At 38.3% G+C, this 23,990-nt stretch overlaps 1 protein-coding gene across 2 annotated transcripts in view; it reads right to left on the reverse strand.

Moving 5' to 3' along the window:
- Window positions 1-23,990, reverse strand: part of RANBP3L (RAN binding protein 3 like) — a 48,679-nt gene that overhangs the window by 19,921 nt on the left and 4,768 nt on the right. For both annotated transcript variants that reach the window (XM_079917633.1, XM_079917632.1), the window contains exons 2-5: window positions 5,653-5,711; window positions 4,328-4,367; window positions 3,748-3,825; window positions 2,829-2,903 (exon numbers count right to left, since the gene is read on the reverse strand). In XM_079917633.1, the coding sequence (XP_079773759.1) occupies window positions 2,829-2,903; window positions 3,748-3,825; window positions 4,328-4,367; window positions 5,653-5,711 (252 nt within the window). The remainder of the gene's footprint in view (window positions 1-2,828; window positions 2,904-3,747; window positions 3,826-4,327; window positions 4,368-5,652; window positions 5,712-23,990) is intronic.

Consider the following 23,990-nt stretch of genomic DNA (forward strand, 5'->3'; position numbering starts at 1 on the left):
TGTTCTTAATGGCAGCTAGAATGGTGAATCCTTTCCAGAAGGTTTGCAAATGCCTTTGTCCAGATCCATCAGAGGAATCACTACCTATGGCAGCTATAGCCTTACAAAATGTACTTCTTAAATAATAAGACTTGAATGTCAAAATGACTCCTTGATCCATGGGGTGAAAAGTGGATGTTGTGTTAGCAGGCATGAATGACATTAATCTTGTTTTACATCTCCGTCAGAGCTCTTGAGTGACCAGATATATTGTCACTGAACAGTAATATTTTGAAAGGAATCTTTTTCTGAGCAGTAGGTCACAACAGTGGGCTTAAAATATTCAGCAAACCGTGTTGTAAAGAGGTGTGCCGTCATCCAGGCTTTGTTGTCCCATTTATAGGACACAGGCAGAGTAGATTCATCATAATTCTTAAGGACCCTAAATTTTCAGAATGCTAAATAAGCACTGGCTTCTATTTAAAGTCTCCAGCTGCATTAACCCCTAACAAGATTGTCAGCCTGTCCTTTGAAACTTTGAGGCCAGGCATTGACTTCTCCTCTCTAGCTATGAAAAGTCCTAGATGGCATCTTCTTCCAGTATAAGGCTGTTTCATCTACACTGAAAATCTGTTGTTTAGCATAGTCACCTTCATTAATGATATGGGCTAGATCTTCTGGATAACTTGCTGCAGCTTCTGCATCAGCACTTGCTGCTTCACCTTGCACACTTATGTTATGGAGATGGCTTCTTTCCTACAACCTCATGAACCAACATCTGCTGGCTTCAGACTTTTCTTTTGCAGCTTCCTCAACTCTCTCAGCCTTTACAGAACTGAAAAGAGTCAGGGTCTTGTTCTTGATTAAGCTTTGGCTTGAAGGAATATTGTGGCTGGTTTGATCTTCTCTCCAGACCACTAGAACTTTCCCCATATCAGCAATAAGTCTGTTTCACTTTCTTATCATTCATGTGTTCACTGGAGTAGCACTTTCAATTTCCTTCAGGAACTTTTCCTTCACAGTCACATATTTGCTAACCGTTTGGTGCAAGAGGCCTAGTTTTTGGCCTATCTTGGCTTTAGACATGCCTTTCTCACTAAACTTAATCATTTCTAACTTTTGATTTAAAGTGAGAGACATGTGACTCTTCCTTTCACTCAAACACTTAGAGGCCACTATAAGGTTATTAACTGGCCTAATTTCAATATTGCTGTATCTCAGGGAATAGGGAGGCCTGAGAAGAGGGAGAGGGATGGGGGAGCAGGCTGGTTGGTGGAGCAGTCGACATGCACATTTATTAAGTTGGCCATCATGACTTATATGGTCGTGGTTTAAGTGCCCCCCCAAAATTACTATTACAGTAGTAACATCTAAGATCACTGATCACAGATCACCATAACAGGTATAATAATAATGAAAATGTTTGAAATATTGTGAGAATTACCAAAATATGACACAGAGACACAAGGCAAGCAAATGCTGTTGGAAAAATGGCACCCATAGACTTCCTTGAGGTATGGTTGCCACAAACTTTCAATTTGTAAAAAATGCAATATCTGTGAAGTTCACTAAAACGAGGTGTGTCTGTACTACACATCTCAGAGATCACCTCTTGGTTGCCAGTCGCAGAAATAGCAACCTTTGAGTGTTGGATTAAAGGAGATGAGAAAAGAATAAGGATTGCTTCTTCGAAGTATTATAAATGTTGGGGTAGAATAGCTTCTCTAATTCAAAGTTCAATTACATGGTTTTTATGATCTTTATTATTAAAAAGTAACACTGAATGGGCCATTTAAAATTGTACTATTTGTCTCCATTCCAACAGCGCCAAGATTCTGCACAACATAAAATGGGATGTGCTTGGTAATATCAGTGGTTTTTTCATTCATTCTTTTTGTATGTGTGTCTGATTTTTAGAAAATGAATTGAAGCAGTCTTCCAGATAATTTAAAGCCATTCCTTTACTTTATGCACAAATACAATAAAACAAATCCTCTGGGATTAAGACCCCTATTCCTCTTAATGTCTGTAACTTGTCAGGCACATATAGATGGAGCTTATTGAACTAGAACCTGTCTCTTCTGTATGTGAAAGGTGTCTGACCATATTGTTGCTCAGTCACGCTTGGAATTGTTAATAAGAATATAAATTCATTAGTTTGAAAACTCTGTGGTTCCTGGGTAGAATCCGCTAAAAGGAAGTGAATAGTTCGTATTTTCTGTTTCTTGTGGTAAGCTTAACTCGGAAAAGGCAGTTGGTTGTTCAGTAGAAACAAAAATATACAAGACTACAAATCATAATCTTGATGTAGAGCATGTTTCAACCATTTCAAATATTTTATTATGATAAAATAGTTTTACTTAGCAAAGTATTACAAATTTCAAATAAAAAGAGGTAATGTTTTAATTAGTGAAAAATTCAAAAGGAATCATATTCTAAACTTTAGAATATAAATTTAAAGCATAAACTTTGAGAATCTACACAGTTATATATTTTGAGTACTGCATATATTATAAACTGTACAGATGGACAATAATAAGGAAAATAAAGCAAGTTACTATATTTTATAGGGCTACCTTACATAAAATAATACTGTCATAAACATGAAATCCTAAAAAACGTCATCAAGCTTAAACTTTCTACCAAAAATAAACAGATATACTGTCTAGATTTGTGGGGCTGGAATTCAGAACGTAGCCTTACATGCATACTTTGCTAAGGCCCCTATTTTATTTGCCACTAAAATGTCAGAGTTTTATAGTAGCTGAAAAAGAAAGCTCGTCATGAATAAGAATGGATTTGGAAAAGTCAGAGTGTCAGGCTTGAGGTTCTAAGAAGTTCTTTATTACCTGGCCCAGAAGGGGGGAAGGTCGGGAGATCCGTGAAGGATGACGATCTTAGTCGCTTCTGGGACAAGGTTGATGCTAAAAGCAGATTGCAAACTGGAGTCAATGAGGAAGTGAGTTTTGTTTTTCTTTTGATTTGGATTTTTGCTGTTTTGGAAAATTTTCTTTATCACCAGATTAGAAAAATCTTTGTATTTTTATCGATTAAAAATAAAGAGTGCCTCTGGTGAGAATTATTCAGTAAATATTTACATGATCATCGTGTGTTAGACACTCTATCAGGCGTGAAGATGACCTCAAGGAACTCTCAGTGGAGGAGACAGACACATACATAAATAGCTGTATGACGCAGCAGAGGGCAGTGTGATCTATCATAAAAGAAGTCACCAGAGTGCTTTGAGTGTAGGAGAGAGGCAAACTAAGTTAATGGTTTATTCAAAACACAGCATATGATAAAGTTCTTAGAATAAAGTGTTTTTTTTAAAGCAGACATCTGTTTATTTAAGTAGATGTTTACTTAGGAGGAAGTAGCAGTTTCTCCTAATTGTAAAGCTAATACATGCTTAATGCAGAAACTTTGTGAACACAGCAAAATACAAAGGTCGGAGTGGGGGGGTGGAGTGGGCTGGGGGTGGGGGGTGGGGGGGATGGACAAGGGAACCAAATCACTTGTAATCTCATTACCTAAGATAACACTGTGGTTTATATCCTTTCAGTCTTTTTTCCAATGTTGATTAATTGAATTTTTAAATAATAACTCACTGTGCAATTCATTTATAAACTGCTATCTTCATACAACAATATATTATAAACACTATCAATGGGTAGATTTTTAAACATTATGTGTTTGAAAAGTCCCTTAGTAGTGTCACACTCAGAGTAAACATAACAGTGAACACTCAACAGTCAAGGCTATACCTACCTCCTTGGGACTGAGAATCTGTAGTATGCAAAGTAAAAGACGAAGACCGGACACGCTTTCTTGAAGAATCATTACACTCTGTAAGAAATTCAATGTGAAGGGTAAAACTGATTGCAATAACAAATTAGCCTCAATCCATGATATGAGAGGAGAAACAGAATTTCCTTTTCTCTAGATATATCATCGTTTGACAATGTGTTAATTCCTGAAGCACAGTGTTAGATATTGGGGTTAATAACTTGGTGATTATAAACCGATAGGCATATCATCCTACGATGAAACAATTAGAAACAAGTGGCCTTGGCAAGAAGTTGCGTACACATTCTGAGATTGTATAGAGAATGCTTTTGGAAGGTTGAAGTACAGGCAGTGGAGAATCATGGGATTTTAGCGTTATTAACATCAGTGTTCTCAAAGACCTACATGTCATCTTTCAAAACAAGAGCCAGTCTACTTGCATGCTTAAAAACAAGAAAAACCATTCGATTTTACATTGTCTGTGCCACATGCCAAAATGCTTGTGCCTACTTATCTCTTTGTATAAAGATTGCTTTTGAAATAACAGGATACAAATCGTTACCATGTTCTGCTGCTTCATACAGGGTGTCTTCTGCAGGTCTCTGGAAGGAAACAAAGCTACCAGTGAGAGCTGAGTGTTTGCTGTTTTCAAATCAAACTTTCACCCTGTCACTTTATAAGAGAATTCTCAGAAGCCAGGTCTATTCAGCTAGGCTAGGAAAAGCTGCTCACCCTTACTCACTAGGAGTTGAGTTTTTCTTTAGTTAGTTTTGTGGGTAGTAGGGTAAATTACCTCCATAAGTAAGAATGAATAACAAGAAAATACTAGTTAGGCTAAAGTGAGAATGCTACTAATGCTATCATTTGTCTTTCAAAGCAAGTGATTTTAGTATGATGCTGAAAAAGCAAATAGAGTCCTCAAGATTTCTTTTGAATCATATATTGCAGTTTAGAACTTATTTTATATCCAGTTTTAAGCTAGGTCAGTGGTGGGGAATACATGATGAGCCTTAGCCCTCCTAACCTCCTTCAGCCCCTCCCCTTTCCCAGTCACTCCAAAAAAAAAACCAGATAATTTGGTAAAAATGGCATGTTATCCATAGTTTCAAGATAAGGCCTCTGGCTTCCCATTTCAGCCAAATTGCTGTCAGTAAATCCCTATGATGTAAATATTCTGGAGTTACTACTCCTCTAAGTGAAGAACAGAGGATAAATTTATTTATTTATTTATTTTTTTCCAGTACGCGGGCCTCTCACTGTTGTGGCCTCTCCCGTTGCGGAGCACAGGCTCCGGACGCGCAGGCTCAGCGGCCATGGCTCACGGGCCCAGCCGCTCCGCAGCATGTGGGATCTTCCCGGACTGGGGCACGAACCCGTATCCCCTGCATCGGCAAGTGGACTCTCAACCACTGCGCCACCAGGGAAGCCCCAGAGGATAAATTTATGCAGCTGTGGTATCATTTAGTATAGCTAGCTTCTCGAAATATAATCTTGTCAAAATAAAAATCAAAGAGGGACTTCCCTGGTGGTGCAGTGGTTAAGAAGCCACCTGCCAATGCAGAGGACACGGGTTCAATCCCTGCTCCGAGAAGATCCCACATGCTGCGGAGCAACTAAGCCCGTGCACCATAACTACTGAGCCTGCGCTCTAGACCCTGTGAGCCACAACTACTGAGCCAACGCGCTGCAACTACTGAAACCCACATGCCTAGAGCCGGCGCTCCTCAACAAGAGAAGCCACCGCAGAGAAGCCCGCGCACTGCAACGAAGAGTAGGCCCTGCTCACCGCAACTAGAGAAAGCCCGCGCACAGCAAAGAAGACCCAACGCAGCCAAAATAAATAAATACCTCAAAAAAAAAAATCAAAGAAAAGTGACTTGATCTTACCTTAAAAGTTTGTTTTCTCTTTTCAAAAACAAATATTGGTTGAGCAATGACAGATTTTTCTGTAAAAGTAAAAGAACATGCAAGAAATCAAACAATACTCTGACATTTCTAACACCAACTACAAATATTTGAAGATTTTTTGGGTTTGTATTTTTCCCTGCCTTTGGGTAAAATCCAAATTGTTTTACATGAATGCTGTAAATCGCATATTTACAAATGATTTTAACAATTAATTAGAGAAATAAATATTCGGGGAAAGTGATAGTAATATGTTTCCATAAATAGAGAGATCATCCCATTAAAAGAACAACCTTTAAATGTTTAAGGAAAACAAAGTACAATTACCTGCATTTGGAAACTCATCGTGACGTAGTGATTAACATCCTTACTTTTAGAATAAAACATTTCAAAGGATGAAAAATCTCATCTGAGGGCTTCCCTGGTGGCGCAGTGTTTGAGAGTCCGCCTGCCGATGCAGGGGACACGGGTTCGTGCCCCGGTCCGGGAAGATCCCACATGCCGCGGAGCGGCTGGGCCCGTGAGCCGTGGTCGCTGAGCCTGCGCGTCCGGAGCCTGTGCTCCGCAACGGGAGAGGCCACAACAGTGAGAGGCCCGCATACCGCAAAAAAAAAAAAAAAAAAAAAAAAATCTCATCTGAGAGTAATACTTCTACTTGGTTTGGATCTCAAAATATAAATGGTACAGATGTACTTAAATAATCCAGGAATAATTCATATTTCCTTGACTAGTCATATACTAAGTCAGGTTTTCAATATTTACACTAAGAATCAGTCTTAAACAGTATTGTAAAGTAGGTAGTTTGTCTTCAGCCCTGCCAACCTTATTAATCTTTTATATTTTCCTCTCTTAGGTAAGGATAGAAAGGAACTCATTCACTCTAGGGTATAAATGAGTGATAACAGCATTAAATATCAGCACTCTAGAATTCTTAGGGAAGATTATATGGTTGTTAAAAGCTTGGAGGGGCTCTGGAGTTAGAGAGGCATGTGTTCAAATATAAGTTCCACTGCTAATTGGCAATATACCTTTGGAAACAATATGTCTGTACCTTAAGTTTCTTCATCCGAAAAAAAAAAATGAAGACTATAACAGTACTTACTTTACAGAATTTATGTGAAAATTATGTGGATTTTTAGATATAATTACTTAGATTTTAATAAGACCAAAAAAAAAGCCTGAAAGGATATTAAATATGTGGCGTGACACCAATCTCTATTCCAAAACTCATAGCTGACATTGCTAATCTATGACAACACTTTCTTGATGAGCCCCAATATTTCCTCAGCACTTTTATCATTATAGGCTTCTAGCAGCCATTACCGATGTATCATGCCGGCATAGAAGCTGAGGTAATTTGCCATCACTGGTTAAATAAATAAGTCTAGCTGAAGAATTTCAAGGAACTACCAGATAATTACATCTTTTATATGCCAGAAAGGGGTTTTCCAGTTACCCACAATCTTATCCCATAATAGCGTGTCAAAACTCTGCCAGACCACCCTTTGCCAAGCTCCTGGGGCCCCGTGAACTTGGTGCCTTCTTTCGGTCCAGCAAGATAAGCTTCATTTTTTTATGCAAGTGCTTACTATGCTGTCGGCCCTTGGAACCAAGTGAACCACAGCAGAAAATGCTCAACAATAGATTTGCATTGCCATCCATATTCAACTGTAGCTCAATTCTTTGTTCTTTCTTAGAACAAGCTCCTTTTTCGGCAATTACATTAGATTTAAGAAATGAGATCTCTAATGACTTTGAAAGGACATAGTCTTTGTGAATGTGCAGTGGAATACTTATGAAGTGGAATAATAAATGGGCCTCTTCTAAATTGGACTTAGGATAGTTGTCCTTAAAATAGTATGACTTGACCGAACCATAGACAAATAGCATGTTGACTTTTCCTCTATCAAAACATAGAGCTAAAAATGGGCAGAAGTGATCTTCAATGGCAGCGTTAAGTAGGAAATCATAAAGGGTTACTTGTAGCTTGGAGGGCATGTGGTAAAGTAGGAAGGCCATTTTTTTTCATCAATTCAACAAATATTTATTGAGTATCTTTTTGTGCCAGCCACTGTGCTAGGATCTAGGTATACATTGTCTGATTGAAGGTATATTAGCCTCAGTGCAGCCGCCTCCTCTCCCTGACACTGCCCAGCTCATTAGCTGGAAAACAGATGACCTCCTTACCTCCTCGTCCATCTAGATTCTCTCTCCCTTTCTCAAACCAGTCCTTTGGCTCCAAAGACAAAGTCAAAAGTAAACATTTATCAAGCCATTGGGTTCATAGCAGTTTTCTAACCTGACCCAGTAGGAAAACTTGAAAATAAGATCACGGTCCTTAAAATGATATATTTTAAAATGTATCCCTTCTTCTTTCTAATATATTTGTTGATCAATCCACTTATTCAACAAATATGTATTGAGGGGTGACCGTATACAAGTCACTCTGCAAGGTAAGAGGGAGAGGACAGTGGTATAAGATGAGGCTGAAGATGAAGTTGGATTATCTAAAATAATCTTCCCGTCTCAAGATCCTTAACTTAATCACATCTACTGGGTTTCTTTTGCCACATAAGGTACATATTTACAGGTTCTGAGCATTAGGATACGGACATCTTTAGGGTGCTGTTATACTGCCTACCACGCATACAAAATATTGAGGTTCAGTCTGAGCACTCTCTACTCAGTTCACAGAATGCTGGCAGCCAGGTTTATTTCCTCCAGGCAGGAAATTATAAGATTTTTCTCTGGGAGTCTGAGCAACCCGAAAGAAAAGAACAAAAGATATTGGCAAACAAATTTCTCAGTGAATGGTCAAACCAGATGATGAGAACCCAGTGCAAGTGCACATAGCTGCCGATGAGCTTTTTCGTGAGTGCCTCTTTCTTAAGTATAAGCAGGCAATCAAGGGTCACCAGACATACAATTCAGTGGTTGAATGAGTAAACAGAAGGAAAGTAAACTGGAGGGAAAAGACGATGCAGAGAGTTTAATATATATTTTCTAAAATTATATACAAATAATTTATTTTCATACATATATATTTTATATATCTAATATGTATATAATTAATATCCTCACAGATATGAAACATCCATGAAGCAAAAACAGAATACTATTTTTTAAAAAGAGTTAACACAGAACAAGAATAAGCTTTTAGAAATTTGGACTTTAAAATATGGTAGTAGCATCAATGTTGCCTTAAAAACATCAATAGAAGATTTAGAGAATAAAATTGAGTAAATAGTCCACATAGCAGAGCAAAAGAACAGAAATGAAAAATGTGAGAAGAGATAAGAAAACTCAGAGGATCAGTCCAAGAGTCACTTCAATGCCTGACTAATAGAAGCTATAGAGAAAGAGGGCTTGAAATTATCAACAAATAGATCATTAAAATTCCCCAAATCAAAAGACATATGTGTCCAGTTTGAAAGAGCCAATCCAATACTCAGAACAATACATGAAAATAGAACCGTACCAATGCACATCGTGAAATCTTAGAACACCACTAAGAAAAGGTCCTATTGGCATGGAAAAGGGGGTAAAAAAAAGTCACATATGAAGGGTCAGGTATCGGAATGGCTTTAGGTTTCACAACAACAATCCTGTAAGTTAGAAGTCAAAGGAGCAATGCTTTTAACACTCTGAAAGGAAATGATTTCCAGTCTAGAATTATATGCTAATATAATGTACCGATTAAGTGTAAAGACATGATAAAAACATTTCCAACTGTAAGCTCTCAAAGTATGTATCCCACATGCACTCATTCTCAGGATGCTTCTAAAGGAAGTGCTCTACCAAAAGAGCTAGTAAACTAAGTAGCCAAGAAACAGGGGCACCGACTCAGAAGAGGTGAAGGCAGCCTCCAGGATGATGGTGAGAGGATAGCCCAGAACGATAGCAGTACACCAATTGCAGAGAATAAGCAGTCCACAATGGGGGAGGTCCCTGAGGAGACTCCAGGAAAGAAGTCTCCAAAAGGATGGAACTAGAAACAGTTGAATATCTCAAGTAACTGAATATTTTGAAAGCATATTTAGATAATTGGAAGAGACTTTGGGGGTTGACTGGTAACTAGTACGTAGAGAACTAAGAAAACAAAACAAAACAAAAATATGATACAATTATTAAATCCAGAGAAAACAAAAAGTTGGGCAGGAAAACAAAAGTAATCAAAATATATTACATAATCATGACGATGTGAATACTGAATATTGATCTAATCAGACTTCTGATGCAGTGATTTTGGGAAGATGGGGGAATGGAAACCATTCATGTGTATGGTGGTAGTGGGTTGAAGGGGTCAGAAAAATCTGTGAAAGGGACCTAAATTCTTCCATAGTTGCAAACCAGTAGCACCTAAACATAAATATAGAGAAGTAGCCCTAAATGCCTAGTATTTGGTTATATGGAGGTTAATACAAAAGAAACAGCTGTGAGTTGGATGCTGTTACCTCTGGGGACCAAGAAAAAAGAAAGCAGAGGAAGGGGCCAGGAGGAGATTGCTACTTTTTTCCAGAAAAGTCTTGTAGGACCATTTGATCCCTTAAACCACATGAATATACGTAACTTTGAAAAAATAAAAACCAAATTTGAAAATAATTTCTTTTCTACCGTAGTGTCAGACACTCATGATCAAAGGACAATTCTCACGCTCCTGGCCAACGACAGACTTCTTATTGAATTATACTGCTTAACAAGTACCCAGTATCTTATTTCTTTGGCCTACCTGTTCTTTGCATAGAGGTATATGGAAATAGATGTGTGGGCAAGATGGATTCACTGAATTCAGAGTGCAATAGCACGCTTCTGAATAACTAAAGATCTGCTCTTTATAATGCCGTCTAATCTACTGAAAGGCATTTTATGTTCTTGTCCTTCACCTTCATTCAAAATACTCCTTCACATCTCCAGACAAGAATTCAGCTAGAACATTATGCATAATGTAAGAGCTTTGTTCTTCAGGATTCTAAGGTTGTGTAATGGTCAGTGTTAACAGTAAATATACACTTCTTTTCTCCCTATTCTAATATGTACCATAATTTTCCCCCAAAATTTTGGGTGAGTTGTAAGGTCTTGTTCCTACCTTTTTGTTTTCAATATATTTTATTGGCACTCAGTCTCTGACAAACGTGTTTCACGTAGGAAAGTAACTGGAGGATTTTCAGTCATCTCAAAGGAGAAGGTTTAAGAGTGTCTACTGAGCCAAAAGCAGATCCGGAAGAGGAGGAACAGACTGAGAATGGAGTCCCAGTGGGCATGGGGGCAGGAAGCTCTAGGGGTCCCACATTTCTGCTACATGGCTTCTCCCACCGAGAGTCTGGCAGACTGCTTCATCCTGCTTGGTAGTTTAGGGTGATTAAGGTGAAAACTGAGTTCTCCACACTGGATAGAACCAGGCTACTCCAACCAGGGCCACAAAGGTTGTGGAAACACTCTTGGCAGGAAAGATGGTGGCAACAACCCTCCTGCAGAGGAGCGGACACTGCCAAATGGGTCGCCTCTAATTGCTACCAGGACTAGAATTATCCACTTGGACTGCAGCCCTGGCATGCCCTGCATTTTCCTCTCTCTTTCTCCCTGGATTTTTCCATGTGTCTCTGCCACGTCCTCTTTCCTCATTTCTTCTCACGTTCCAAAACTGTCCTCTTCACCTCTTTCACTCGTGTCTGGCTCTCTGACTGGTCAAAGCATGGATTTTGGAGCTCTGAAGTTAGATAATCCTAGAGCTGTGCTTTAAAAAAAATTACTGCAAGGCTTAGCTTTCTCGTCTCTCTCAATATATATTTTAAAAGGGTTGTTATGAGGATAGAAGAAATGTGTGCATGTAAGAGCACCTGGTACAGCTTCTTCAAACCTTTTTGGAACAAGGCAGAATATCTTTCTCTCTATCGATCCATCCTCCATATATACACAGATATATATATCCATGTATATCCATTTACATATACATGCCTAAACACATGGCAATATGTCAGAGCACAGGTTGCACAGAAGACACTCAATAAAAGTTAGCTTCCCTCCCTCCTCTCCTCCAGTCCTATGTCATTGCCATCACCTAGCTACCCTGTTAGCTCTGGGGAAACTTCTTAATTGTTCCTCAAAGGTCTTTCTTTTTCCTTTCACTCATTACCTTATTCTTACCCCTGGTTCTCTTCTCACTTTTCCTTGTTTTACTCCTATCTTTCTTTTTCTTATTTAATATCAGGAAGTTTCTGAATTCAGGCCCATGGCCCATTGATAGTTTTAGAGATCCTTGCCCCTCAAAGTGTGGTCCAGACAGACTAGCAGCATTGACCAGGGACTTGTTAGAAATGCAGACTCTCAGGCCTCACCCCAGACCTACTGCAGCAGAATCTGCATTTTACAAGATCCCCAGGTGGTCTGTATACGTGTTTGAGGACCGGTCCTCTAGAGCACCTCCAGGTGTCTGCCCACTGAGACCAAATCTAGGAAGATGGCAGTGGAGACCCTTGGAGTTAATGACTAGATCTCCAGACGTTCTGAGTAACCTGACAGTTAATGAGAAAAGAATTACAACTCAAACTACACACTATGATTATTGTGATTCAATGTAAGGTGAAGTCCAGGGCTACTCTGAAGACCTAAAAAGAAATGCCTGTAGTTAGGATATTGAAATATCGATACTGATATTGAAATCAGTCATTCAGATATTCTGCTTAAAACAGTGATTTCCTCTCCGATGCAAGGAGTCTTCTGTTTTAATAATATGTCTGAAATCTGAGTAATGGAAATTTTTTTAGAAAATATCTTTGCTTGGGATTATTAAATGTCAGTTAAAATGTTTATTTCAGCAAAGCGAAAATTTAGCCTGAAAGCATAAACTACATCAAAAGCATTTGTCATAGTTCAAAGATTTTTCAACAGGAATTTAAAACATCTAAAGTCTCAACTATAAAAAATGACATCTTCGGTAGAAAAAAAGATCAATCATAGCAGGAGACCCAGGAAGAGGGGATGTAGAGGGTCTGAATCACAATTTGATTTTTTTAAAAAAAAGCCCTCAAATCTATGTTAAAATATTTTAAGATAGTTTTAAGAAATGATGAATTGTTGCCCCAGAAGAAAAGTGAATCTGTGCCAATTCATGAAGGAACTATAGGCATAAGACATTCTGTACTCATTTCTAGCCATCTATGGAGGAATTCTGTAAAAATGCAAAAGGAATGAACTAAACAACAAATTACCCACCAAAATATTAAAAAATATGTCTTTACAGAAGGAGGTGGTAGGGCCACAGAGTCGTTATTAACTATGATGGGACACTCTTGATTTTACTTTATCAGATGTTTTGTACGGACTGACTTGAAGGTAAAATAACCAGGACCCCAGAGGGAAACTTCCTATTTACATTCACATACAATTTCCTATTTACATAGGAAATTGCCAGGCTGAACTCACAAAGCACCAGCTCAACTTGAGACACAAGGTAAATGGACCCTGCTGGAACAATTCCAGCCTTGTCGTCCCTGCTGAAGTTATAACCAATTGTGTACTACGAACACAAGTGTGTTGTAATACATACATTATAGGAAGTAAAAGGAGAAAACACTTCTCAACTCAATTCTGCATTTTTTGAACTGCTGTAAATTTTTGTTGGAAATGGAATTATAAACTGCCTGCTCTAAGAAATCTAGAATTTCTTGGTTTTGATTCAATGTAAGCACACACTTGAGCAAAAAAAGAATCAATATTAGAATAAAACAAAGGAAGCTATCCCTTTTCTCATAAATACCATGCTGATAAAGAAATTACTCATTTTCAGAATGCGACATTGGAGAAGATGAGAAAAGTATCTCGCAACCCACTGAATACAGCCGTTACCACTGGGAACTTTGTCTAATCCATCCGATTTTCTGACCTCATCTGCTTCTTATGCTGCTAGTCTTCAAGAGATCCATTCATTGTAAGTTCCAAAGACATTAGACTCTTTTCTCAACTGGTTTGTATATTGGTCTCCATTTAGACACAGATCGATTTCGAAAAACCAAGACATAAAAATAATTCAAGTGTCTGATGTGAGCTAGAACTAGAGGTTGTGTCACACACAGACCTTGCTACCCTTCTGGAGGTCGGACCAAGCCCCTGAAAACTCTGTGTTTAATGTGTTCTCACCCCAACCTCAACACCAAACCATGCCGCTTAGTTTATAATCCGGTCGTATGTGGTGGTGGGCTATGGCCAGCGACTTGATTTCGTTTGCATTTTAGAATCTGGAGATTTGTGGCAATTCAATTGAAGAAAAATTCTTCTCTCATTTCTTAAAGTCATGTACTTCACTAATGTCGTTATAAATAGGGAACTTCACAGATTTTAAAGAACAGAAAACTTTCATTAAGTCATTTGATACAGAACATCTGGCAAAATCACTCTGCAGATCAAAATACAGTGATGAAGGAAGAAACTGGCTTTATATTTTTGAGAGTGTTCTGTAATGTATCCCAAAAGACATGGTCGTCATGTGCAGTGTGCTTTATATTGGGGGATGTTCAGTGAGTTGAACGGTTTCATGAAGACCTTCTTGTTTTCCAAGAGACCTTTTTCAACAGCCAACACAGCATGCTCCATTAAATTTTACTATTGTTTTCAGTGTCAAAACATGACTCTTTGAATTATTTCTTTTTCTTTCTTCTTAAAACAGTACCATATGACATGCTTATGCATGTCATGACTACTCTTTAACCTTTTGCCTTTTGAAATGTTTTACTTCATATGACCTAAAAGTTAGACCTCGCTGATCTCCCATGATGCTTCTTTTATGCACATGTGTAATGTGAAAATGTATATTTGTATCATACTTCATCTATTATAAAACGTGTCTAAGTATATTAATCTTTGGTGACTAAGTAAATGACTACCACGAGCCAGAATGCAGGGTTTTATAAACCTAAACTTTGGCAAAAACGAGACTGGATTCAAATTCCGTCTCTTCAATTCACTAACTTTGTGAACTAGGGCAGATCACTTGATCCCTCTGAGGCCACGTTTACTCATCTGTAAAATGGGAATAGTAAGACATACTTCACAAAGTTGTAAGGATTTAGCGAGGTAACGTAGATAAAATGCTAAGCACAGTACCTGGCATATGAGAAATGCTCGGTAAACCGCGGCTCTTACTACATGATACGATCCTCAAGAGGTAAGTTATTAAACCCTTGGATCATGAGACAACGAAGCCTCCAGAATTACAAGATGTGTGCAAGGTCACGCAGCTCGTACTTAGAGATCTGGGACTAAAACACATGAGAGCTGACTCCGAATCTCATGTGTTTTCCTCTAAGAAAGGCTCCCTCTTGGCTTAGTTAAATGCCTGTTTTACAGCTTCTTTCGTTATGAAGCTGTGATGTACCTGAGCTGTGATAGCCCTTCTGCCTTTGTGGTCTGTACGAGCCTAGTTGAGATGTCATCCCAGACTGTGTGAGTGTTCCTGCACTTTTGTTTTGCCATCCGTAAACCTGCAAGATGCTTCACTTATTCTTACCATTTTCTGTTCGTATTTTGACTTTCAAAAGGTTTGTTTGAGAATGTTGGCAGGCAATGGCGTGGTGAGCCTAGCAGTTTAAAACCTCTATGTCAATATTTATTTTCAGCCACTGGCAAAAGTGACTCAGAAGAATGTATTACTTTTGACAAAGCATACCCATTTCTCCAAAATTTGAAGGTGTTATTTTACCTATAAGTATTATAGACCTTTATAGTTTATGGAATATAAACTATTGTATGCTTTTGTGATAAGGTTACCTGTAATCTTTAATTACTTGAATATGTTTGTCAGCAGCAAGTGTGGGCCCTCTGGATTGATAATGCCAGAAAGAGCTGTTTGCTCTTTCTCGACACCATTCCTTCGTTTATGCCCATGGGGTAGTAAAGATGCAGAACGTGTCTTGTGATGTGCCTGGTCCACTCGGTACCATTTGGAAATACATATTTCATTTGACAGCATTTATAAATCACATATTCTCCCCTCAGAATAACTTGCAGTGTGAAAATGCTTCCATATGTTAGAAGTGGGTCTCTCCATTTTGCTGAGGGAGGAGGGGATGGAAATATAGTCTAGGCTTCATGGCATGTTGAAGATAAGTATTATACAGGTTTAAAATGGTATCTGTTAATTTTAAGGAATTCCCTAGCATTTTCTGCACTGCTAAAATTAAAAAGGTGATTTTGACACAAAATATCATATTAGTAATAATTAAATCACTCTTCACAAAGACTATTAGATATGGCTGAAATGCTGCTTCATATATTGAATGCAGATACATTTAAGCTCTTCCTCGTCAGTAAAGAAGGGCACTATTTTTAAATTCCCTCATGGATTCCAAGGCCGGATAGAGAAGCTTGATTGCAACTTCTTGCAATTCCCAAACTCTCTTCCTTAAACTCACTCCTCTTTGCCCTGAGCCTTTGAGCAGGCAGGAGAAAAGGCTCCTTGTTTTCCCGTTTCACAGGAGTAAATGCATGTTATTCCACTGAGAACAAGACCTCGGAGGCCTAGGCAGGAAGAAAGGAGCAGGGCTGCCACCCAAGGCCCTCACAAGCCCGGAAGGCCTGGACCCCGTTCTCCTCTCGGGAACTCACGGAAGCCCCCGGAGGTCAACATTCACCCTCACCTTACGTGTGTGAGGACTGAAATGCCCTGCTTGCCCTCGGGGCACAGAAATGGAGGGGGGGGGGGGTACCGTGCCGCCTGCTGCAGATGGTTCTGCACACACGTCTCACTGCTCTGCATTAGAACTAGTTTGAGAGAAGTAAAGGCCAGGTAGCAACTTGTAAACCTTACCAGAAACATTTGTTCAACATGCTAAAGAAGATTACAGGATAAAAACTGATCAGTTTTCAAATGTATATGACTTGAAAAAGTCTCAAAAAGAACCCCCAAAACCTGAGAACAATCCTTTATATTTATTCATTTTCTTTCCTTCAAGCTTTTATGATCATTGAACTATTATGACAAGTCAAGATGAAAGGATCAGAGGAGATATTGTAATTATGTGATATCTTTTTCTAAAGCATTTTTTATTGTGTGAAAATATACATAACATAAATTTTACCATTTTAACCATTTTAAATACAGGTCAGTGTTATTAGGTATTTTCACAATACATAACTCTCAACACCATCCATCTCGAGAAATTTTTCATCATTGCAAACCGATATTCTGTACCTATTAAACACGAACTCCCCATTCCACTCTCCCCCCAGCCCTTGGTAACCACTGTTCTACTTTCCGATTCTATGACTCTGACTAGGTACCTAATGTAAGTGGGGTCAGACAATATTTGTCTTTCTGGGCCTGACTTATTTCACTTAGCGTAATGTCTTCAAGGTCCATCTGTGTTGTTGCATATGTTAGAATTGTATTCCTTGTAAAGGCTGAGTAATAGTCCATTGTATGTGTATACCACATTTTGGATCTTTTTTTAAAATCAGCTTTCCCTCATTTGTCTCCTCCTCCTTTCTTTGCTTCCCTTTGGCTCCATATTTCTCTCTAACACCCACCTTCCTTGTCTCCCTACACGTTTCCCTCCCTCTACTCCTCCCATTACTCCTTCCTCCCTCCCTGACATACTCATCATTTTCTCTACATGCTTAATATGTATTAATATTACATACCAAGTACTCTTCTTATGGGTATTTTTTTAATGAGGTAAAACTCAAGTTTATCTCACCTTAATTTTTTAACTATGTTATATACTTTTAATAATGATGGTCCTCATATCATAAAATTCTTAGATAGATGTAGATGGACACATAGTCCCAGCTCTCTGCACTAACTACTAACTTTGAGTAGATGACTTAGCTTCTCTGGTTTCAGTTTTCTAATATGTAAATTCAATTGTACTACGTGATCTTTGAAGCCCCAACATTCAATGATTTATGAATATCAATCACTCGGAGGAAATTTTGGGGAAGAAAAATATTGATTTATTTGGTAAGTGTTAATTGCATGCTATGAGCAAGATAATGAACAATATCTTGAGTTTAAGCCTTAAAATGTGACAGATGTTCCCAAAGATAGAAAGAAGTTTGGCACATCTATTATGGTGGGGATTTTAAAAAATATTTATTTATTTATTATTTTATTTATTTATTTTTGGCTGCACCAGGTCTTAGTTGCAGCATGTGGGATCTTTAGTTGCAGCATGGGGACTTCTTAGTTCTGGCATGCAGACTCTTAGTTGTGGCATGCGTGCAGGATCTAGTTCCCCAACCAAGGATCAAACCCAGGTCCCCTGCATTGGGAGCGTGGAGTCTTACCCACTGGACCACCAGGGTAGTCCCTATGGTGGGGTTTTTTTTGAAGATTTGTTTTTTCTATCATTTTGGTTTTTTCTTATCTTTAAATTTGTAGCTAGTTGTTCTCTACAAATCCCTCTAAACCTACTTTGCTTCATCCCACTAACAAAACCATCACTTCTACTAATTAATTTTAGCTTACTCAATTTTCAAAAAGAAAAATGGCAAATAACACCGAAGCTTGAAAATGAAGCTCCTTATGACAAAGTTGGCCTTGTTGAACAAACAGAACCTCATCATCTGTAGCACCGGTATATGTCTTACCCATGCTGAGCTTATAAAAACACACAGGCACACAAATCTTTATCTGCAATTTCACTTCTCTGCAGATAACTAAAGTTTAACATAGCCAACCTTAGACCAAAATAGTCCATTTCCAACGTTCAAAAACTTTCTCCTTACTTTACAGTCTCTCTCTAGATGGCAGCATCCCTCTATGTTACAAATTACCTCCTTTCATCAGGACGAGAAAGGATTTGGTGCCAGTTACTTAAGCCAGTCATTATATAGATCTGAAGTATGGTGTTTTCACTTAGGTGCATCGCTACTCTAGAGGCATTGATCAAGTTACTGAGTTGTAGTTTCTGGAGGTCTGGTAGTTTCTCTGGATCTGCTAAGGGAAAAGAATTTATGTCCTGTTAGCATTACATTCTTTTAGGACCTGAACCCATTTTGTGGTGATATAGGCCATTTAAAAACTTTCTTCCTTCTCTCTCCTGTGAGATCAGGTCCCATCTCCTCAGTTCCAATTTAACCCCTGTCCTCTTTCTGGCTCAGCTCACACATGCATATTTTATGCTCTTTTGATGTTACTTTAGTTAGTTTCAAAATATATCTTCAGACCATCATCACTTGTTAGCAGTCCAGATCTTATACCTATGACTTCTGCCTTGCTTGTTTATTGCCATCCACAGGGGGTGAGCTGTCTGACATTTGGGTAGAAGGAATGCAGCTTCCTACTGAATACAGGTATTGATTGCATATTAAATCCTGACTTTTGGATATTGTACTAGATTTGCCAACAGGCTTCATTAAAAAGCAACGCAGGTGTGAAACTTACCTTTTGCCGAAATGTTGTTTAAGATTTCAAGTCAAGTTAATGATTTAATATAATGGTTGAGCCAGCACTTTTTAAATAGAATCCTCAATTTAAATAGAAAGTGAATTATAACAATGACTATTATTTAGCCCTTTTGAATTTGGAGTTTTGGACACTTGTCAGAAGTACGAAGGATTTCTCCAAGGCCATAGCAGTCCAGTTCCAAAAACAGTGCATTGCTGTCTTTCACACTTCATGCAGTGTGAGAGATACGGACTGTGCTGTTGTTTAAAAGAAAACTGCTAGCCCAGCAAGCAGGTCACTTTCTCTGGGCTGATGTATTTGCATTGATACAGCTGCATTTTCTCACCTCTTTCTCTTAGGGACAAATACCCACTTCTGAGACAGTTGGATGTGGTTAGTAATTTATATAGAAATTAACCGGTGACTTCAAAACCAACACATTTTGAACAACTGAACCACAAATTGAGTTCAAGGACCAGCCATCACTCAGGCCCTTCATAAGTGCTTAGCTGAGCATCTATTTTTGTGCCCGATGAGAGGCAGTGAGCATGGATTAAAGCAGAGGCTCTGGAGTCAGGGTTCTTGGGTTAGGATCTTGCCTCTACACCCCTGCTGTGAGGTCTTGGCCATTACCTATCTCATGAGGCTTTTGCAGAGAAACGAGCAAACACATGAAAAGCGCTTAAAACAGTGTCTGGCCTATGACAAACACTCCGTAAATGTGATTTGTTTATAAGTGACATGTTAGCACTGTGGTGTAGTCCAGGGTATAACCTCAGTTTACTGCTCTCAAAGAACTTGTACAACACAGTTAAGGAGACAACATCAACATGAATGAAATAATTATGGACAAATCATAGAATCTTCGTTTTGAAAGGGGTCCTATAGGTCCCCTAGTGGAACTCACCATCTAAGGTGTCTAGAGCATCCTCAGTAGATGGCCTTCCATAACATGGCATATCAATAAGTGTTAAAAGGTATCCTGTTGGGCTTCCCTGGTGGCGCAGTGGTTGAGAGTCCGCCTGCTGATGCAGATGGCCTTCCATAACATGGCATATCAATAAGTGTTAAAAGGTATCCTGTTGGGCTTCCCTGGTGGCACAGTGGTTGAGAGTCCGCCTGCCGATGCAGGGGACGCGGGTTCGTGCCCCGGTCCGGGAAGATCCCACATGCCGCGGAGCGGCTGGGCTCGTGAGCCATGGCTGCTGAGCCTGCGCGTCCGGAGCCTGTGCTCCGCAACGGGAAAGACCACAACAGTGAGGGGCCCGCGTACCGCAAAAAAAAAAAAAAAAAAAAAAAAAGGTATCCTGTTGCCCGAGGTTCCCAGCACGTGTGGCAGCATTCTGGTGTATGCGTTAACATGTGTGCCAAGATCTTGGTCCTTCATCCCACAGGGTCAGCCTCTTGTTTTTACCCCCAAGCTGTTATACACATTTGAGATTCATCTCTGTGGTGCATGTATCAGTAATTCATTTCTTGCTACTACTGTGTAGGTATCCAGTGTATGAATATACCACAATTTGCTTATCCATTTACCTTGCTTATATACACTTGGGTTGTTCTCATGTTGAAGCTCACAGGAATAAAATCTACTATGAACATTCTTGCTCAAGCTTTTTGTGGACGCATTGTTTTCATTTCTCTTGGGGAAAATGCCTAAGAATATAATTGCTAGATCATAGGGTAGGTGTAGATTTAAGTATATAAGAAACTGACAAACTGTTTTCCAAAGTTGTTATACCACTTCACAGCAATGATTAGGAGTCTTGTTTCTCCACATTCTCCCCAACACGTAGTATCAACAGTGTTTTTAATTTTAGCCCTTCTAGTGAATGTGAAACAATATCTCACAGTGATTTTAGTTGCATGTTCCTGATGACTCGTTATGTTGAGCAGCTTTTGATGTGCTTACTGGCCATTTGTATATTCTTTCTGAAGTGCCTGCAAGATCATTTTTCCGTTTTTTAATCAAATTGTTTACATTGAGTTCTTTATATATTCTGATTACAAGTCCTTTTTCAGGTACATTTTTTACAAATATTTTCTCCCAGTCTTCTCTTTTCTTTTCCTAATGTTATCCTTTAAAGAGCAGATACGTTTAGTGTTGATGGTCTGATTTGTCTAATTTTTATGGTTAGCACTTTTTCTGTCTGTCTAAAACCTGCCTATTCCAACTTTGTGAAGATAGTTTTCTGTTTTCTTTTAGAAACTTTATAGATTTGCTTTTGCATTTTAGTATATTTCATCTCAAGTTAATTTTTGTATGAGGTAGTTATTAAGGTTCATTTTTAGTAATACGTTTATCTATTTGTTCCAGGGTTATTACAGAAAAGACTATCTTTTTCTCTTTCAAATTATCTTGGTATCTTTGTCAAAAATCAATTGACCACATATGAATAATAGTTCAATTTCCTGGCTCCCTCTTCTGTTGCAATGGTTGATTTTCTATCCTTACACCATTATTATACCACCTTGATTATTATAGCTTAAAATCCAAAGTATAAGTTGTCAACTGTGTATTTCTTTCTCAAGATTGATTAACTATTCTAGATCCTTTGCATTTCCTTATAAATTTTAAATCATCTTGTCCAAAAAAAAAAAGTCTGCTAGAATTTTGATTGGGATGGCCTTGACTCTCTAGATCAATTGAGGAGGATTGATACCTTAATAATATTGAGGCTTCCAATTCATGTATTTAGTTCCATCTTCTTTAGCTTCTCTCTGCAATGTCTGTTTTAAGTGTACAGGTCTTGCACATATTTCATTATTTATTATTATTAGTTCTAGTGTTTGGGGCAGTGGACGTAGATTCCTAAGGATTTTTCTACATAGACTATCACTTGTCTGTGAATAAAAACAGTTTTATCTCTTTCTTTCCAATACGTAAGCCTTTTGTTTTCTTTTTCTTAACTTAGTACACTGGCTAGGACCTCCAGTATCATGCTGAGTAGAAGGAATTACAGCGGACATCTTTGTTATCTTCTGATCTTAGCAGGAAAGTGTTCAGCCTTTCACTTGATACTGAAAGTACGATGTTAGATGCTGTTTTTTGTAAAGTTCTTTATCAGGTTGAGTAATTTCCTTTCCATCCCTAATCCTTTTAAAATTTTTCATGACTGAATGTTGAATTTTGTTTATGTTTTTTTCTGCACTTTCTGGCACAGTGTTGTTTATAATATTCCCTTGTTATCCTTCTAATATTTGAAGGATCTATAATGGCACTCTATATCATTCCTGATAATGGATTATGTGTTTTGTCTCTCTCTCTCTCTCTCTCTCTCTTTTTTTTTTTTTTTTTTTAGGCTGCACTGTGCAGCATGCAGGATCTTAGTTCCTCGACCAGGGATCAAACCCATGCCCCCTGCAGTGGAGCAGTGGAAGCACAGCATCTTAACCACTGGACCACCAGGGAAGTCCCTGTTTTGTCTCTTTTTTATTGATAAATCTAGTTAGGATTTTATTAATTTTATTAATGTTTTCAAAGAAATAGCTTTTGGGAATCAGGGATGAGTAGAATATTTCCTCCTAGCTTTGGTTTTAGAAGTAGGAAAATGAAAGAGATTTTTTGTTTATTTTTACTTTCATTTTTGTTGTTTTAAGTCTAACTCCAGAAATGTAATTAGGGATGGCTTTGACAGCCATAGCTGTAAAAAAAATTGTGGTAAAATACACATACCATAAAATGTACCATGTTAACCATGTTTAAGTGTACAGCACAGTAGTGTTCACTTTGCTCACATTGTTGTTCAGTCAATCTCCAGAACTCTTTCACCTTGTAAAACTGAAACTGTATACCATTAGACAATGACTACCCACTCACCCTTCTTCCTGCCCCTGCCCAAGCCTCTGGAAATTCCCATTCTACTTTCTGTCTCTATGAATTTAACAGTTCTACATCTCATATTAGTGGAATCATGCAGTATTTGTCTTTTGTGACTGGTTTATTTCACTTAACATAATATCCTTAAGAATCATCCATGTTGTAGCCTATATCAGAATTTCCTTCCTTTTTAAAGCTGAATAATAATCCAGTTATGTATTTTGTTTATCCATTCATTTGTTGATGAACACATAAGTTGCCTACCCTTTTTGGCTCTTGTGTGTGCAAGTATCTGTTTGAGTCCCTGCTTTCACTTCTTTGGGGATATATACCCAGAAGTAGAATATCTGGTTCATAGAATAATACTATTTTAAAATTTTAAATAGTAAGGAACTACCATACTATTTTCCACAGCAGATGCATGATTTTACTTTCCCACCAACAAAACACAAGGGTTCTAATTTCTCCGCTCTCTTATCAACACTTGTTATTTTCTGTTTTCTTTTTTTTAATAGTAACCATCCTAACAAGTATAAGGTGGGAAAGTGAAGTTTAAATAAGTACATTAGTTTTCCAAATCCTCACATATGTGCCATCCATTAGGAAGGCTTATTATGGAAAGGATTCCTGTCCTGAGTGTGAGGTTGAACACGATAAGTGAATAGAATATGAGTTCTCCCCTTTCTAATAATTTTTAAATGATCTATATTTGTTTCTACCAATCTGTGACTTTAAATGCTTTGCAAATAGAACAAAACTATCTCTTTGAAGCTCCCTTTTGGTGAAAGAAAAACAGAAGTGCGTGTAGGTCTTCTGGAGATTGAGTTTAATAATGGTCAACAATTTAATCAATCATGCCCACATAGTATGAAATCCCATATAAAAACTCCAGACACCAAGCTCAGTGGAGCTTCCTGGTTGGTGAGCTCGTTGATGTACTGGGAGAGTGGTGCACCCAGACTCCATGGGGACAGAAGCTCCTGTGCTCGGGACTTGCCTAGACCTTGCCCTATGTATCCCTTCGTCTGGCTGTTCATTTGTATCCTTTTTAATAAAATGGCAATTGTGAGCTTTCTTGAGTTCTGTGAATGTTCTAGCAAATTTTAAAACCTGAGAGGG

The sequence above is a fragment of the Stenella coeruleoalba genome (assembly GCF_951394435.1).
Source record: "Stenella coeruleoalba genome assembly, chromosome: 3".
Classification (NCBI taxonomy): domain Eukaryota; kingdom Metazoa; phylum Chordata; class Mammalia; order Artiodactyla; family Delphinidae; genus Stenella; species Stenella coeruleoalba.